Raw genomic sequence first — 18,708 nt, 5'->3', positions numbered from 1 at the left:
CATTTATGCTAATGAATATGACTGCCTCCCTGCCCTGTCCCCACCAGGCATCTAACCTTCAAGGACAGGGACTCCAACCTCCAGGCCCAGACCCCACAATCTATGGGGCACCACAGCAACAGTACCTCCAGGGCCAGACCCCACATTCCAGGGCCTCCAGAGCAACAGACTTCCATCCAGGCACAGGGCCCCTACTCCAGGGCTAGTGCCTCTACTCCAGCCTTAGGGCCAAAGTCTGCACTCATGGGCTAGGGCCCCCAATAGACCCACACTTAACAGCTTAGTTACAGATAGTGTAGCCATGAGCCCCAGCTCACAACTGCTGTGCTAGCTCATTTAACTGGCTCTGACTGTGAGTTTAGGCCGCACACCCGGACAGTTGCCATTTGTGAGACCCTATAGTCCGGGCCCTTGGTCAAGGTCCTATTTTCCCAACTGCTCAGTCCACTCCTGAATCCAGTGTAATATAATTGGGGTCCTAATTGTGTTAAAAGGACATAAAGCACAAAAACAAATTCCCTGTTAAATGTTCCATTATGCGTAGTTATAAAGCTTTGCGATGTACTTACATTATTTATATTTTGCTCACTTTTCCTGTAATTTAACTGTGAATGTTTTAGCTTGCCCACTGCCCTTAAAGAGACTGGTAAGCTTCCTGCATTATTCACACCACTGACCCTACAACATTCAAAACTGATCAGTGCAGGAACTCCTTTATATCTGACACCAACAATTCACAGCAAAGGAGATAAGATGAACAATATTCTAAAGGATTCTCAATGCAGATCCTTACTAGTTGTTGATATATAATATGCACATATAAAACATGTTCTATGTTCCTTCATTAATGGATAACAGATGTGCCCATTCTGAATTGTCTGCAGCTTGGGGGAACCTGAATATAGATTACAAACCTCAGAGCTAGTCAATGTGGAATATTTACTTAGTGCCTTCACCAGATTTCCAAATCTTTCCAGAATCTTGAGTTATCTTTTATGTTAGTTATATGAAGTGCATTCAAATAAAGAATACCCCTCCTTTACCATCTAACAGTGTAACCATGAAGCAACTGAGAAGGATGTGTAACTAGAGTTTGACAATTGTCCTAATCATTACAAGTGACTGGAGAGTGACACACACCAAACCTTGAAAAGGAAGATATGCTGGAGTAAGATGAACAAAAGAATGTAAAATAGGAGCTCTCTGTACAATAGTGACAGATGGTTACTGTACAGTTTAGCTGCAGAGGGTGGAATTTGTGCAAAGTTCTAATGTATTTGCTTGAAAGTTTAAAGACTGTGGAGGTGTTAGACTGTAATACTGAAGATCAAAACTAAATACCTAGTTACTGTTAGAAATTCCGTCCTTCACAATTCACTGATCAGTGACATGGGCGTCAAATAAAGAAGCTTTTGTTACACAGACTAATGTTTGCAGAACAGAGTCGCTATTGTGCAGTAAAGAAGTAGACAAAAATACTTAAAGAATTTGGATACTTATATTTACTAATTTATGAGGATTAGATTTCAGGAAATCCACTTTATCATTTTCACTACCATGTGACACTTTCATATTTACTTAGGAAATAAAGCGGATAATAAAGGACATTATATGTTTCATTATATTATATTGCAGTTTCTGTTGTAAAATAAATACCCCCCCCCCTGCTGTAGATATTTGTGTACTCACAATACATGATTATAACAGCACAAAATGCATATATTGCAGGGATTATCATTATAATGACGTTTTTTAATAATTTATTGAATTTAAATCTTTAATATATTATGTTACATGAGACGTTTTCTCACAGCCTTCTTTCTGTAGATTGCGTGTACGGCGCTTCTTTACTTGGGATTACGGTAGGGGCTTGGTTTGCTTCTCTATATTGGTGATTACGGTAGCTTCCGATGCCAATGATGAGTCAGAGTGTTTGGTGCTGATGTTGCTGCCATTTCATCAGCTCATTGAACCCAGCATCCTCCGTGCAACATCTCTCCATCTTACAGTTCCCAGACAGCCTCCGAGCACAACATCCACTGCTAGGATTCTCTTCCTTTAACCCATAAGAAGGCAATTGATCAGGATCCCGGATATCCCTTTGGATATTTATCGCGATTTATTGCACCAATAAACTGATCCTTACCCCCAGATAAGAACAACTACGTTGTGAAACCCATAGCTTGTGGATACTGCACTACAGCAATCAATCAACATACAAATCTGGAGTAAATGCTGAATTTCCATTCAAGAGGATCATGCTGAGTTTGTAAAGCCTGGCCCTGTTTTTAATAGGGAGATCAGGAAGTCTGAAGCCTGGTCCTGCATTATACACAGTGAGCAGAGATTCTGAGTCTGGTACAAAAAGACTAATCCTAAAACATTATAGATAAGTGGATCTGACTCTGGGCCTTGCATGGTTGACGAACAGCCTGCTGCTGCATTATACTGACAATATACAATATTGCAATATACAGGTACAGCAGAGAGGCCTTAGTTTATAGGCATAGATTAGGGAGTCTTCGAATCTACCCTTGTATTATACAGACAGATCAGGAGGTCTGGAGTCTTTTTATTTATTTATTAAGGGAAGGGCAGGGGTCTGGGGTCTAGCCTTAATTAATACACAAAGTCCAGGTTTCTAAATGCTTGTCTTGTACCATACAAATAGATTAGGTGTTTGACACCTGACCTTGAGCTAAACAGATTAACCAGGTATTATATAGAGGATATACAAGGTCTGGATGCTGGCCCTGCATTTTACTCATAGAACAGGGGGTCTGGGAGGCTGGTCTTGCAATATACACACAGAGTTCACAGGGCCTACAGCCTGGCCTTGGATACTAAAGATACAAAAGGGAATCTGAAGCCTGGCCTTGCATTATATATAGAGAACAGGGAATCTGAAGCCTGGCCTTGCATTATATACAGACAACAGGGAATCTGAAGCCTGGCCTTGCATTATATACAGACAACAGGGAATCTGAAGCCTGGCCTTGCATTATATACAGACAACAGGGAATCTAAAGCCTGGCCTTGCATTATATACAGACAACAGGGAATCTGAAGCCTGGCCTTTCATTATATACATACAACAGGGAATCTGGGGCCTGGCCTTTCAGTATATACAGACAGCAGGGAATCTTGGGTCTGGCCTTCCAGTCACATAGAATAGGACATTTGAATTATACACATAGAGCAGGAGGTTTTAAGCCTGTCTCTGCATTGCTATATTCTAATTTCATATCTGATGCCTTGTGACGTTTTGTCGCAATGTTCACAAACATGTCTTGCCAGTCTGGTTGCATCTTCCTAACCAGCTCAGTTCTTGCTTAGATCTGGTGGATTTTCAAACATTTTCTTCTAAACGTGTGTGTAGGATTCATAGACATCTAAAAGGATCTTCAGTCTTGTTGCTGGGTGCAAGATGGAGGCTGTCTTAACTTTGCAATGAGACTGCACAGCTGGAACATGTAAGGATTAATGCTCTAATCTTGTGTGTGTAAATGTGTGTGAGTTTACTGCATGTATATGTATGTGAGTGTGTGTATGCTTTACCAAAAATGTAAGTCAGCCATTGCTTGCCATGAAAAGGGCCATGACTCTGAGTTTAAAAAAAAGGTTTTAATTAAGGCAAAATGTTATTCAAAAATCGCAATTTTAGAGCATGATGATTCTTGCATTTATATTTTATTTAAAATTACTGAAATTTTGATGCTTTGTAATATGTAAATGATTTTTTAATGTACTGTAAAAACCCCAGGCTATACCTTATACAGTAACTAAATGTTTCTCCAATAATTTGAATGTTGTAGACAGAGAAATCCTTGCATTATTGAGCTGGGATGTACATTTTTATTATTTGTCAGAGATATATTTAAAGAATACCTTTTTTTTAAAACTTGATTTATAATTGTGGTGCAGAATATACATATACAGATTGCCTTTACACATTTAAACTCAGTTCATGTCATTATTACTGACTATGAGGATAAAGTACATCTCTAGCAATGAGATCTTCTTGTTAATCCCGTTCTCCCTTTGGGAACCCTTGTTTTAGACCATGTGATTCGTTTTGTTATTCCCTTCTGCACATGTTGTTTCAAAAACGACACAATACTCGGGATATTTAGCTCTTAAAGTAGCATTACCATATCACTGTATTTGCTTTAATGCTAATATTTTCCAATATAATCTACCATTGTGCATATTTTCATAACTTTATTGCTTACCCACTTTTAATTTTTCTGAATTTATAATAACACTGGCCTATTGTAAGGCTGCACACTAAAAGTATAGTGTATTAGAGCTTACTGAGAACTGCATGTGTTTTCATTGTTATATATAGTATGTCCCTGTAATTTCTGGCCACTAAATTATTAACTTTTTTTCAGTTATTTGAAACCCCAATTTGCCACATATCATATTGTTGTATAATATTTAATAGTTATTCCGTTAACAGGGATATCCTATAAGTTCAGTATGCCACACCAGACACTTCCATTAAAGATATAATAAGAACAAAAGGTACAGAACCAAACAAACTAATATATTAGTATATCCCATACACTCTGGTGCATCCCAATAGTGTAGGGGTGCCTGGGAAAAATCTCAGTTAATATTAACCATAAACAAGAAGAGAAAGAAAGATAACCCCTTGGCACATGCACTTAAGGATTAATATAACATACTGAAAAATGAGGCCAAAAAATAAAAACATAACTTTTATTAAATGTATTAAATAGTATCAAATGGATACTAAAATCAAATCAATTAAAAAGGAAATACAAATAACACTGTCTGAGTACTTGGAAAGGATATGCTAGCCAAACTAGTGTTTCAAAATAACAATACAACATTACAATTACCAAATGTAGTAAAACTAATAAATAGCAAAGTAAATCCTAGAGCAGAGTAGATTTGGCGAGTTAAACAGATCCCTAATATAATATATTGTATTTAACTGACTAGAAGTCTCACAATGGGTCTCTAAATCTACTCTGCTCTAGGTTTTACTTTACTATTTATTAGTAACATTTGGTAATTGTAATGTTGTATTGTTATTTTGAAACACTAGTTTGGCTAGCATATTATTTACAAGTACCCAGGCAGTGCTACTTGTATTTCTATTTTAAATTGATTTGATTCTAGTATCCATCTGATACTATTTAATACATTTAATAAAAGTTATTTTTTATTTTTTTGGCACCATTTTCAGTATGTTATATTACCAAGGGGTTATCTTTCTTTCTCTTCTTGTTTATGGTTAACTTCAATTAAAGAGACTAAAATTTCTGTAGTATTGCTGACTAATTGAGAAGACTTTTTGGATATAGCAACATTGTATTTACTGCAATTTTTTTCACTGGCCAAACTTTCCACAGTATGAGAATATAGACTTTTACCTGAGTAGAACTGGCGAGTCACTGTCAATTTGTTAGCTAAACATGTGTTGTTTGCAGTATGTTATCACTTCCACTGAGACTAATTACTAACAGATAGAAGAGTAAGGTTTGTAAAATCTAAAAAAGTTCACTTCCAATTCTCAAATTGGAAAACCTGTAATGTTTAAGAATTAAATCAATGTCTCTTTAAATAATCCAAAAAAGGTGTAGATATATAAATATAAGGCTATTATGAGCATATGAGGATAGATCAATAATAGCCCAATAACAATAAGGTTTTGTTTGCTGCAAAGTTTGCATAGACCCAAGGATATAAGAGGAACAAACATGGTAGCTATTAACTAAAGAATATATTGTTTTCTTTTTTAGAACTGCCTTTGTACAAACATTTGTATTTGGATCTTGTTATAAGCCCTTGAATTGACTGGCATCTTGGAAACCTTGAAGAATTATTATTGTGCTCTAAAATCCTGTACGCATTAATCAGAGGAAACAGCAAACTCTACCAAATCTCCCCTAACCAAGGATACAGCCAGCAAAACTAGGGAAGAATAAAATAGGACAATGGAAGCAATCTGGTTGTATCAGTTCAGACTTATTGTGATTGGAGATTCCACTGTGGGGAAATCATGTCTGATCCGCAGGTTCACAGAAGGCCGCTTTGCCCAGGTGTCTGATCCCACCGTGGGAGTGGATTTTTTCTCTAGGCTTGTGGAAATTGAACCAGGAAAACGTATCAAACTGCAAATCTGGGATACTGCTGGACAAGAGAGATTCAGGTAAGGTACAGAAGGGTAACCAGTTTTTTTTTTATATATTTAAGAAAACAGAGAAACTGGAAGTTTTGATATTTTACTGTTTAACAGTACTGTAAATTATTAACTTATACAAAAGTGAGAACCTTCAGTTTTTGAGACCTTAATTTGTGAACACACAGGGCCTGTGTTCTATCGAAAATAGCCACCTTGTTTAAATTAGCTACCTTAAGTGCGCATGCTCACAATTACATAATTGTATTCCACAGATGTTTCAAAAGAATCTTTGGAATGCAATTACATAATTATAAAAATGCGCGCATCCTCAGGAACTAATTTTGACAGAGCTGAAAATTAGTCCCGTATTCAATGTTAAAGCAGCGATGTGCACAAGCGTAGTTAAAACTGTTGGTAGCTAATTCCGACAGTTTTTTTTCTTATTCTGTTATTTAAAGGATTACTTTCTGTTATAATTTTTAAGCTAAACAACTAACATATTAAAGTTAATAAACATTAATTAAAACCTACTGACCTACATTTTCTCCAAAACGAAGTTTCATGACGTTCTAAAAGTTATATCTTTTAATCGCTGATGATGTCATGTTATCCTGCCCACTATTTTCAGCACTGAGTGTTCAAAATACTTAAACCAATAACTTTGTGTTTAAAGCGCCATTTTGAAACCTAGGTATTGTAAACGTATTGGTACAGAGCAAAGGATACCCACGGAGTGGGTTTGGAAAACAATTAAATTTGCAGACAAGATTTCTGATATACGGTAGAGATATGTTAATGAAATGCTATTGATAAAAAGCGTATTTGGGGTAGTTAGTTAGTAACAGGCATAGAAAATATTTACTTACAGTGTCCCTTTAAGGTTGTTGACTGGTCATGAGCGCAACGGGTCCATTGACATTCAAACTTTTATTTGCACAGTACATTTGCACATAGCAAATTAAAATATTCTCACCTATGTGCAAATGTACGGTGCAAACAAAAGTTTTAATGTCAATGGATCCGTTGCGAAATATGAGACAAATTTTCATCTGTCGAGATTAGTTCTTTTGAAACATCTGTGGAATGTTATTATGTAATTGTGAGTCTGCGAATGTTAAGGTAGCTAATCTTGATAAGGTAGCTATTTTCAATCGAACAAAAGCTCAAGATATTGTGCTGCCTGGGTCCAAGTTTGAAATTACGCCCCCCCCCCCCACACACACACCAGTAGTAACATTACTGATTAGCATATCAACCAACTAGCCTGGCCGCTAACCTTACTTAGCTTGCCTGCCTACCTGCATGCAACCAATGCTTATGCACAATTGTTCAGTTAGTGGGAAGGTAGTTAGGGAAGAGATGCACTTGCCCCTGACTGGTTCTGTGTCTTTGCGCATAATGAGGTTATGCTGCTGGGAGCCTGCGACTTCCCCCATGGAGACAAAGGACAGGAGTGGACTGGGTCTGACAGTGACTGACTCAGTCATTGAAGTGTTGCCCCGTGCCAAGTGGTGTGTGGGTCCATTCGACCCACTTAGTCCCATGGTTGAGCCGGTCCTGTGAACACAAGAACACAAGACTAAATACAAGTCTGTGAGGCTGAATAGTGATTACTTAAAGCAGAAGTGTTTTTGTGTCTGGGCCTACAGAAATGCTGCATTTATATTTACTTTATGATACATAGAAACATATATTTTGATAAAAAAAAAAAAGAGGTCCAACAATTTGCCCAAAATTTCCTTAAAGTGTAAAGGGACACTGAACCCAAAAAAATTATTTTGTGATTCAGATAGAGCATGAATTTTTAAGCAACTTTCTAATTTACTCCTATTATCAAATTTTCTTTATTCTCTTGGTATCTTTATTTGAAATGCAAGAATCTAAGTTTAGATGCCGGCCCATTTTGGTGAACAACCTGGGTTGTCCTTGCTGATTGGTGGAAAAATTCCATCCTCCAATCAAAAAGTGCTGTCCAGAGTTCTTAACCCAAAAAAGCTTAGATTGCTTTTATTTCAAATAAAGATAGCAAGAGAACGAAGAAAAATTGATAATAGGAGTAAATTAGAAAGTTGCTTAAAATTGCATGCTCTATCTGAATCACAAAAGAAAAAAATTGGGTTCAGTGTCCCTTAAGCTTTTTTAGTTTGTAAAAAAAGCTTTATTCTTATCCCAGGCATTCTTGAAGTCCTTCACAGTGTTTTTTCTTACCACTTCTAATGGAAGTTTATTCCATTAATCAACTACACTTTCTGTGAAGAAGTATGCCTGCAAATTATCAATATCGATTGTTCTGAAATTGCTTTTTTATGTACAATTAGTATTTTAAAATGTACAATTCATAAGTTAAAGGGGCACTGTACAAATAGTTTCTTGCATCCATATAAAAAAAAAAGCATAATTTAACATTTAGATTTTTTTCATGATAAAAATTTGAAGCAAAGACTGTTAAATTGTAAATTTAGCACTTACTACTATTGCTGTTGGCTGATACATAAAAATGTTTATGACACGTGTCAGCAAATAAGCATTAGAATAATCTGCCTAACAGCCAATGAGGATGACCAGGAAGTATACTGATATAGTTGTGTTAGTTTGACATTTAAGCAACTCAAACATTTTTGAATGTTTTTAAAGGACCATTTAATGATACCCAAATGTTAAAGCACTTGAAAGTGATGAAGGATAACAGTAAAAGAATGGACTATAAAATATCACCTGAACATCTTTATGTAAAAAAGTGAGATATTTTACCTCAAAATTTTCTCAGTAGCCACATTCCATTGTAAAGGGACTTTAAGCAGCCAATCAGGATACTAGTCCCATGACTTGCTAGTGAGTGTGCATCTGTAATGTGCAGGCACAGTCAGTTTATTTCTCTACTCAGTTTAACAAAGTTTACTATGACATTTTGTGAGATTTTAGTGAAATCTCATTAGATCACATTAAATCCTAGTATGACATCAGCACTGAAGAAGCTGATTGGCTGTTTTGTTTTTTCTTTCAACCTGCAGCTGGACAGTAGCTGAAAGATAAATGTTCACATAGTACTTACTATTGTGAGTTGAAGGGCCCTATGAGTAATCGGCTGTGGGGGGAGGTTGAGGGGTGATCGCTATGCTACAGAATTTTATTTATTTATAAATAATAGAAAAATAAAATCTATAAAGCGAGTATGGGCAGAGGGCTGCCAGTACCTAAGATGGTGGCACATAAGTGAGAGGGGGGCACATTAGAGAGCTATTTGGGGTGGGATCAGGGAGGTGGGTGGGATCAGGGAGGTGGGTGGGTTCCCTACTAGTGTACTAGAAATGAAAAAAATATAACCTGCCTACTGGCAGATTGTCTGTCAGTACGTAAGATGGTAGAGACCAGTGGGGGATTAGGGAGGGAAGAGAGCTGTTTGGGAGGGATCAGTGGGTGGGTGGTGTCAGGTTGGAGGGTACCAAAATGGGCCTAGATCAATACCTTGGATTGTCTAATATATATATATATATATATATATATATATATATAGTTGGTAAATTGAAAAAAAGACAAGGCTTTCTGTTTAAATGGAGTGAAAGCAAAAATGCTAAAAATAAAATTCTCTGATACTTTGGGCAAGTTTTTTTTCTAAAATTCCCAGTCCTTAAGGAGTTGAAACAGTAGAATTAAAAAAATCCACAAATGCATAATAAAAAGGCAATGCAATAACACCTACTCTGAATTTTAAATAAGCAGTAGAGTTTTCTTCTATTTCTCTGCCACCCTCTGTTCCACATGACAAAAAAGCTGAGAACGCAACTTCATAAATGTACCCATTAATAGGAGCTGGTACTTTAGGAATTGTGCATATGATAACACTGTACAATTTGATAATGGAAGTAAATTGGAACTTTTTTTTAATTGCATGTCCCATCTAACACATGAAACTTTAATGTTGACTTTAGTGTCCCTTTAAATGCTTCTCATTTCATATAAGAGATAGAACGTTGGCTACAGTGTCACATTAATTTGAAAACCTGGTGAAATTTTATTTTTCTTTAAAAAAAAAAAAAAAACTAAACAAAAAACCTAATAAACTAACATCCAATATTGTAATTTGTATAGCCTATTTTCCAATACTTAACTGCTTGTTCTCTGGCCTTTAACTCAATTTTGCTGACCATTCTGTGCTGGCCATATTTCCAGGGGGTGTGATATTGATGTGTGCAACTGATGAACAGTATACAGCACACATATATGTAGCACCGAAATACAAAGGAAGATTTTTTTTACTTTTTCATGTACCTTTGTAGCAGATGATGCTGACTATATGGCAATTGTCTGCCTACTACATGACTTTTATGGATTTCTGGTCTCATATAGACACCATCAAAACTCTATTTGTTTGGAAGAAGCAGGCCCAATCTGAGCATAGGTGGGCAGGGGCTAGTTGTGGGCTGAAGCTGGTTGCTTTTTTTGCCCTGTCCAGTGACCAGCATTATTATTTGTGCATGATGCAGGGCCAGCCCTCCCCTGCTTCTCACAGCCTTTGCATTTCTGAGAGCCAAGTAAGGACTAGTTTTTTAAAGATCAAAATGATCCTCACAATGGCTGGCACTGTAAACTGCTAAATGTCATCCAGTAGAGCTGCCTCCATTGATTGGTTTGCTTTCAGCGCAGGATTGGTCTGTAACAGCTTCAGACAGCCTGTACTGTTCTTGGGGGTCTGCATGTGTCTGTCGACCTGTACTCTAGTATATACTTGCATACTGCACCTGTTGTGTTATCACCTTATGTCCATCTGTAAACGTTAATTTTGTGCTTCCCCGTGTCCTGTTTCTTGGGGTCTCAGATGTCTCAGTTCAAACAGGGCCCATACATCTACGGACCCTTTCTAGCACTTCAGTCATTAGTGGCATTCTTACAGGAGGGTCCAGTGATGGCTCTATCTACATCAAATCTGGCCCCTCTATGTCCCCACTTGCAAAAAAGACCTCATAGTAAATTAAAGATGCATGAATTTGCCTTAATGGTGGCAGCATTTCCAAGATGGCAGCCACAGTGTTGTGTACAGAAAAACTTAACACCATATTTGTACAGGAATGCTGTGAAAATGCATAATCTCTGTTGCAGACTAACTAACCCGGAGGGAATTACAGTCACAGTAAGCAGCTCCTCTTGTTGGTTCCTGTTGATGTCTAATGGCACCTGTTTTTTTGTGATTGTGGATGTCTGGTTTGCATTGTGTGTTATTTCTCTTTGATAGTACAGCTTACGTGTAATGCCAATTCCTTAGGTGCCTTTTTTATTTTTAAAGACTGTGACTACACAGGCTGATGAAGAATTAGCAGATATTATTGATGTTTAAATGTGAACTTCAATAGCTTTTATTTTTTATTGCATTCCACTTTATTATTATTTAATGAAAACAAATTTACAAAAGACAGAATGGTGTTACAAATGTTAAACATGTTATATATATATATATATATATATATATTTATTTTTTTATTTTATTTATATTTTATTGAGGTTCTTAAACAAACAAAGTAAAAGGATAGTGAACATTGCATACATGTTACATAGAAATAGTCCAATATATATGCAAACTTGTTTTAAAGGAAACAAAGGTACGTCATATAAATATACCAAAAACCTCAGATTTTCTCACTTAAGAATGACTGCTAAGAAGACAGATTGGGCCACTTTTGGACCCTTGACCACTAGTAATGATAAACGTTATAAGGATGGGGATAAGAGACCTCTTTTGGGTCTTTATATGGCTTAATACAAAGAGAAAATGGTTCAAAATAAAATATATGAACTAAGCAAATAAATTGCTTGAACTGTTATAACAGATAACGCTAGACATTGGCTCTGTAGTATGGTATATGGAAAAAAAGAGAAACAATAAAAGGGGGTCTTCTAAAGTGGGAATGAGATTGCTACCGATGAGCAATGAGGTATGACTTCGTGCCTGTTTCAAACACTATAAGGGGCATTAACAATAGTACTATTTTTCCCAAAGAAAAAAATAACTTAAAGTACTTTTATTATGGTATCTATACGTGGACCTGCAACTACTTATTGAGCTTTAGCGTTCCTTATATGGTCATGGGTCTGGGATATAATACATATAGCCATATAAACACTCCTATTACATCCTATCCAGGATCTTGTTGATGTACGTGGTAGTTCACATAAGAAATGTGTGTTTTATAATCTTTTACTAAATAATTGGGGTTAATATCCTGGATATTAAATGTCTCGTTATCCTGGTCTGTGGTAACACCTAAACACTACACAATAAAACATTTATACATAGGAGTCAAGTTAAATAGGAGCTAAATGTTTCCAGCCCAAAACAATGGATAGAGAAGCATACTTGCACACTAGTCAAATTATAGATTACCCCATACCTAAACATGTAATCAATATCAACAAGTATTAGAATGTATTGTGCAGGTGTTACTCTATATTATGTTACCTCATTTAATATCTGTTTATCATGTCCCCTAAAGCCTTATTTAATAAAACATTTTTACATAATATCCCATTTATTTAGGAGCTGAATGCTACCAACTCAGACACTACTATATAGACAAAGAATCCTTATATTTAAGCAGAGTCAGGTATTGTCTCATGTATAAACATATAAACATATAGTCAAATAAAAAAATAAAAAATAAAAGAGATATCTAACAGGTTTGCAAGTCCCAACAAATTATGAAATATGGGATTATGGAGTCGGTAATTCGAGTTATGTTACCCCACCCCAGATCTGATGGTTCTATCCTCTGAGGTATCTCTATGGTGAGAGAAGGGAAATGTTCGGAAACAGACAGTGTCCACCATATTTCCAGGGGAGGCAAAGACTTCTCTGCAAGTATAGCTGATCAAATATATCATGGACGTCCTGACTTGCAAATACGGCGCTCCAGACAGCAAGGTCTCAATGTCTAGCCCAGATGACATTCCCACGTGGGAAAAGTCCAATTTAATTTCAGGGCAACACTAAACCCACTGCACTTTCTGCTCCCTATTCAATATCAAAGGATCACTGACATCTAGTACCGACACCCCAAGAGAGTCTGGCAATGTTGTTGTCTCAAGGGTCTTCTCCCTAAGGGTAAAGAATGTTGTGCGGTTCACTGCCACATAGCTCATGTTCCTCCTTGTATCTGGGGGGAACATTGCAATCAATCCTATATCTGCAGCATAAACAGTTGGTAAGGCTTCACTGTAGCTGGCCTCAAAGGTGAGTGAGGGAGCTCTCACATCTGGATCGCATAGGGTTGGCGTCTGTCCCCTCTGTGGATGAATATCCGAGGATATGTTAGACAATGAGTGCCAGGGCCCCAGGGCACCACCATCGTCATCTAGTTTGCTAGCATAAGCAATCCGGGGAGCCTCAGTGAGTGGATTAGTGACAGGGTGGTTAAACGCTGAGCGTATGGACTCTGCAAAGGACTCTTGGAAGTTGGTGAGAAGATCTCTTATAACTTTCAATAGGATCGAATTCTCCATGGTGGGGATATCTGCTATTAGTGTAGCGATGTAGGTATTGAGTGTAGAAGTATCTCTGTACTTCTATAACCCAGGTATCTGGGGGGGAATAATTGCGGCAGCCTTAGCCACATGGAATTTCATAAGAGATAAAATACAGGCCTGAGTAATGGTGGATTCGTGTGGCGCTCCTGAAGAGCATAGGCTAGGGTCGCAATCAGGGTTTCCACTCTCGCAGTCTGTCCGTGTTGTAAACAGGTTTCCAACTTTCTGATGTGTAGGATATATCCACTAAGCTTAATATTTTAGAGGAAATATCTATGAAAACTATACTCAAGTTGAGAGGTTCATTGAGATGCGTCCTGTCACTTCAGGAATCGGCTCCGCCCCCAATGTTAAATATTTTGATGTATAGTTAAATAGTAAAAAATAGTGAGGTATGAAAGAGTGTAAGGTAAAAACAAAAGGGCACCTTGTGGTGTAGACTATGTAATTTATGAAACAGATAAAAAAAAAATTCCAAATGGCTCACTCACAAATAAGATAGCACTATATAGATGATAGTGCAAATAGGCAGGCTGGATGTCGCAGCTACCATCTGACTGATGCTCCCGACAACAATCTCCAGGGTAATTCCTCCTTAGACACGAGAGTCTCCAAAATCTGGCCACAGGCAATCTGAAAAATCCAGCAGCCACTTTCCACAAACAGTATGCAGCAAATGTGTCACAATCTCATAGCTGTTTAGAGCAAGATGCTGTTGGTTGAAAAAAGATACTATTGGTTAGAGAAAGAAAGAGTGGGCTGTTCTGCATTAAAACCCTCAGGCCTATTTTTAATTGCAATCCGGCCCTTGGAAGAAGGACGTCCGCAAAATGTCTGGTGACCACCTTGGCAATTTGATTAATCAACCTTTCAGCAAACATTCCTATAGGCCTTTTTAAGTACCCCCAAATCTGACAAGTAATTTTCTATTGATTTTAACTCCTGCATTGGCAAATATTAAAGCAGAGAAATATACTTAGTGGGAACAGGGGCTAGGGGTCTGCCATAAAGGGAGTTCATGACCTGTAAGTTTGTTCCATGAACTGACCTGGGCTAATAGCTTCTGTAAAGACGCATGGGGACTAGTCTGGGGTATGAAGTGTGTTGACAGCTGAAAAAGGGGCACATACCGGAGTCCAAACCAGATTATTGCTCATTCACAACTATTTTATGAGTTTAAAAAATGTTGGGATATTGGTTTCACTTTACTACTCCTTATTACTTTTCCCACCGAAAGCATGGATGATCCAAAACTCTCAAACCCTGCCCAAGATTGCCAACACCGTTGCTCTTAGGTTAGCAGTTGTGGAGAATTGCTGTTAGGGTTACATGTACTTGAGGGAGATCATTATTAGATTAATTGCAGTTGGGTTTCGGGTCAGCCATTAGGGCTGTTTTCAGTAGGGGGAGTTCACAGTTAATAGATAGTCAATTGATAGTTAATTCCAGAATGGCAGATCATGGTGGAAGAAGGTCAACTCAATGTGTATCCTTTCTTTGTGATCATTTGCATTCTGTTTCATTTCTGTAAAAACAATCTGAAGGAACACTGCTGCTATTTTGTGCTAGTGGTTCCCATAGAAAGTAATAGCTTAGATGCAAATGTATCTATTGTAATTATGTCTGAACAAAAAAAACGAATAAACTAATATCTAGTATACTGTGTATATATATATATAGACCCGAAATATGATGGAAGAGGTTTATTTTCTCTTTTATGCCCCTCTTGTAGCAGATGATGCTGACTATATGGCAATTGTCTGCCTACTATGTAACGTTTATGGAGTTCTGGTAAATGTGTATTCTTTCTTTGTGTCCCTTTGTATTTCGTTTTGTTTCCCTAAAAACAATCTGAAGGAGCATTTCTGCTATTTTGTGCTAGGTGCTCCCATAGAAAGTAATAGCTTGGATGTTGTTGCAAATGCAGCTACCTTAATTGTGGCTGGATTTTGATTGCTTATCAATAGTGGATACATAATACCCAGACTAGACAAGTAAAGCACTTTAATTAATCACAAAATTTAATCTCTACAGCTTGTTTAATTTTGAATAAACAAAATGAAGACTATAAAAGAAAAGAAATGGAATCTTTGTCATTAGAGGCACAGAAACAACATGGAGTGCTGCCAGGTGGACACCCATGGCTTAGATTATGATTTTGCACTCAGGGTCCTGGAGGTCACATTGCAGTCTTCTCTGCTTTTATTTGGTGCTCTACTACTCATCAAACTCTCATTTACAAAATCTGGATAACCCTGACTTAGCTTTTCTCCACTTGATAGTGGAATAAACTTTCACAAGTGTGGTAATGACAAACAATGTGTGGGTGACTGCAAGAATGTCTGGGATAAGCATATTGCTATCCTACAAATTAGATAGGTTTATACTTATTGGGCAATATTAGGCAGACTTGTTGGACCTATGGTTCTTATCTAATGTCAAAATCTGTTTCTACGCATATAATATTCAATGATTTGTTTATGCATAAACGATGGCATAAAGGCCAAAACTCTGCCTATATTTGCTAGTTGTAGAAAAACTATATCGCTAATGTCAAACCAAAACCTACTTTTCAGTATTAAAAAAATTACTTGATACATTTTGTAATTTATTTTATTTTATGAACTATTGTTTACAGTGTTATTTTTATGGAGCATTTATGCAACATTAGACAATTTAAAGGGACATTATATTGTAATGAATGATCTATTTTGCCTGCTGGAGTGTATTATATTGTTTATATATAACTCCTTTATTTTGCCTTTGTCAACTTGGAATCTTCGAAACAGATTTACTTTTATTTCCACGAAGCACTGACGGCTTTCTGTTTCTATGCCTCTGATACATTTCAAGCAACTATGCTTAGCAGTTTTGCCTGCAGGTCAGAAAATAAATATCATACCTGAGAATTCAGATCTCACCTTTACGTAACTCAAAGCTACCAAACCAATTTTCTGTCATTTTCAGAGCTTGTACTGTGAACTGAAATACCATATCAGAGCCATAAGGAAAGCTTTTTTCAAATTACAAATATTTTTTTTATGTCCATCCCCTAATCATTTTTTTTTTTTTTTTTTTTTTTAACAAACATTTTAAATGATAATACTAACATCTGTGGAAATCAGTAATCAGTATATCAGTAAATATTTACCAAATTTATTAAAGGGACACTGAACCCAAATTTTTTCTTTCGTGATTCAGATACAGCATCCCATTTACTCCTATTATCAATTTTATCTTCATTCTCTTCCTATCTTTATTTGAAAAATAAGGCACCTAAGCTTTTTTTCTTGGTTCAGTACTCTGGACAGCACTTTTTTGTTGGTGAATTCATTTATCCACCAATCAGCAAGAACAACCCAGGTTGTTCACCAAAAATGGGCCGGCATCTAAACTTACATTCTTGCATTTCAAATAAAGATACCAAGAGAATAAAGAAAATGTTATAATAGGAGTAAATTAGAAAGTTGCTTAAAATTTCATGCTCTATCTGAATCGCCAAAGAAAAAAATTGTGTTCAGTGTCCCTTTAAGATTCACCACATGTGGTCTGTCATGACTTCTCATTAATATATTTTCCTGCCTGCAGCTACATTTTACCTTAGGCTTTATGATAATGCTGTATGTGCTATATTGGGTATACTGATTAATGTTTATTTTAGACAGCTTAAGGCATAGCCTTAGGCCAGAGCTTTCCAAACCTTTCATGTTGGTGACACACTTATTAAACCTACATTATTTCGTGACACAGTAATTCAGTTGTTCTAGCAAACAGGAGGTTAAACTAACTTGTTTTAAGAGATACGGACACTTACATAAATGATATAATAACGAAATGTATTTACGAGTAACAGTAAGTATGTGCAAGAATTAAAAAAAAGTTTAATAACACCAATAGCTACTTACTATTTTAATGGGATGTATGAGGTTGATGGGCTGAACACAGTTTCTGAATATTTGGTGGAATATTAGATAAAGACACTCACATTTAATCATCAAGCATTTTTAAGCTTCCGCTTCCTATCCGTATATCAGGAGCAGCAATGACCCACTGGGAGCTAGCTGCTGACTGGTAGCTGCACATGTATGTCTTTTGTCAGTGGCTCACCCAGTATGTTCAACTAGCTCCCAGTAGTTCATTACTGCCTTCAACAAAGGATACCAAAGAGAATGAAGCAAAATTAATAACAGAAGCAAATTGGAAAGTTGTTTTAAAATTATATATTCTATCTGAATTACTTATATCAGTTGTATGTCTTACTTATGTCAGTTATATGTGTTACTTATGTCAGTTGTATGTGTTACTTATGTCAGTTGTCTGTGTTACTTATGTCAGTTATATGTGTTACTTATGTCAGTTGTATGTGTTACTTATGTCAGTTGTCTGTGTTACTTATGTCAGTTGTCTGTGTTACTTATGTCAGTTGTCTGTGTTACTTATGTCAGTTGTATGTGTTACTTATGTCAGTTGTATGTGTTACTTATGTCAGTTATATGTTTTACTTATGTCAGTTATATGTGTTATTATGTCAGTTATATGTGTTACTTATGTCAGTTATATGTGTTATTATGTCAGTTGTATGTGTTACTTATGTCAGTTGTATGTGTTACTTATGTCAGTTATATGTGTTACTTATGTCAGTTATATGTGTTATTATGTCAGTTGTATGTGTTACTTATGTCAGTTGTCTGTGTTTAAGAAGAAGCAATGTCTCCTTCCACTCCAGTCAGTGCCAGAGCAGGATAAATGCACCACATTATTCAAAGGGATAACTAAACCAATGTTTCTTATGTTCTGTCCTGTGGCTGCCCATATTTCCCTTTCCCCAAGGGGTGCAAGCAAACAAATCTCCCCAAAACTTCAAAAGCCAGAAGAGCAATGGAATGAATCCCTTCACTAGATTACAAAGAATTTGTGATAGGAAGAACATTGAAGGGCGACAGTTACTTAATAAAGTCTATGTGATTATCCAATAATACCATACCAATAGATTTAAACATTGTGTACTGTTCTTTAAAGTAAAGGATAATCATAAG

The 18,708-nt window shown here is 36.6% G+C and overlaps 1 protein-coding gene across 1 annotated transcript in view; it reads left to right on the top strand.

Annotated features, from left to right (window-relative positions):
- The first annotated feature begins 5,940 nt into the window (after positions 1 to 5,940).
- The window catches only part of RAB39B (RAB39B, member RAS oncogene family), a 39,651-nt gene continuing 26,883 nt past the window's right edge, over positions 5,941 to 18,708 (top strand). The window contains exon 1 of the mRNA XM_053691519.1: positions 5,941 to 6,184. Within this exon, the coding sequence (XP_053547494.1) occupies positions 5,970 to 6,184 (215 nt within the window). The 5' untranslated portion in view covers positions 5,941 to 5,969. The remainder of the gene's footprint in view (positions 6,185 to 18,708) is intronic.

This window comes from Bombina bombina, chromosome 1 (genome assembly GCF_027579735.1).
Source record: "Bombina bombina isolate aBomBom1 chromosome 1, aBomBom1.pri, whole genome shotgun sequence".
Lineage (NCBI taxonomy): Eukaryota > Metazoa > Chordata > Amphibia > Anura > Bombinatoridae > Bombina > Bombina bombina.
Note: the sequence above shows the minus strand (reverse complement) of the source record. Positions and strands in the feature narration are given on the sequence as shown.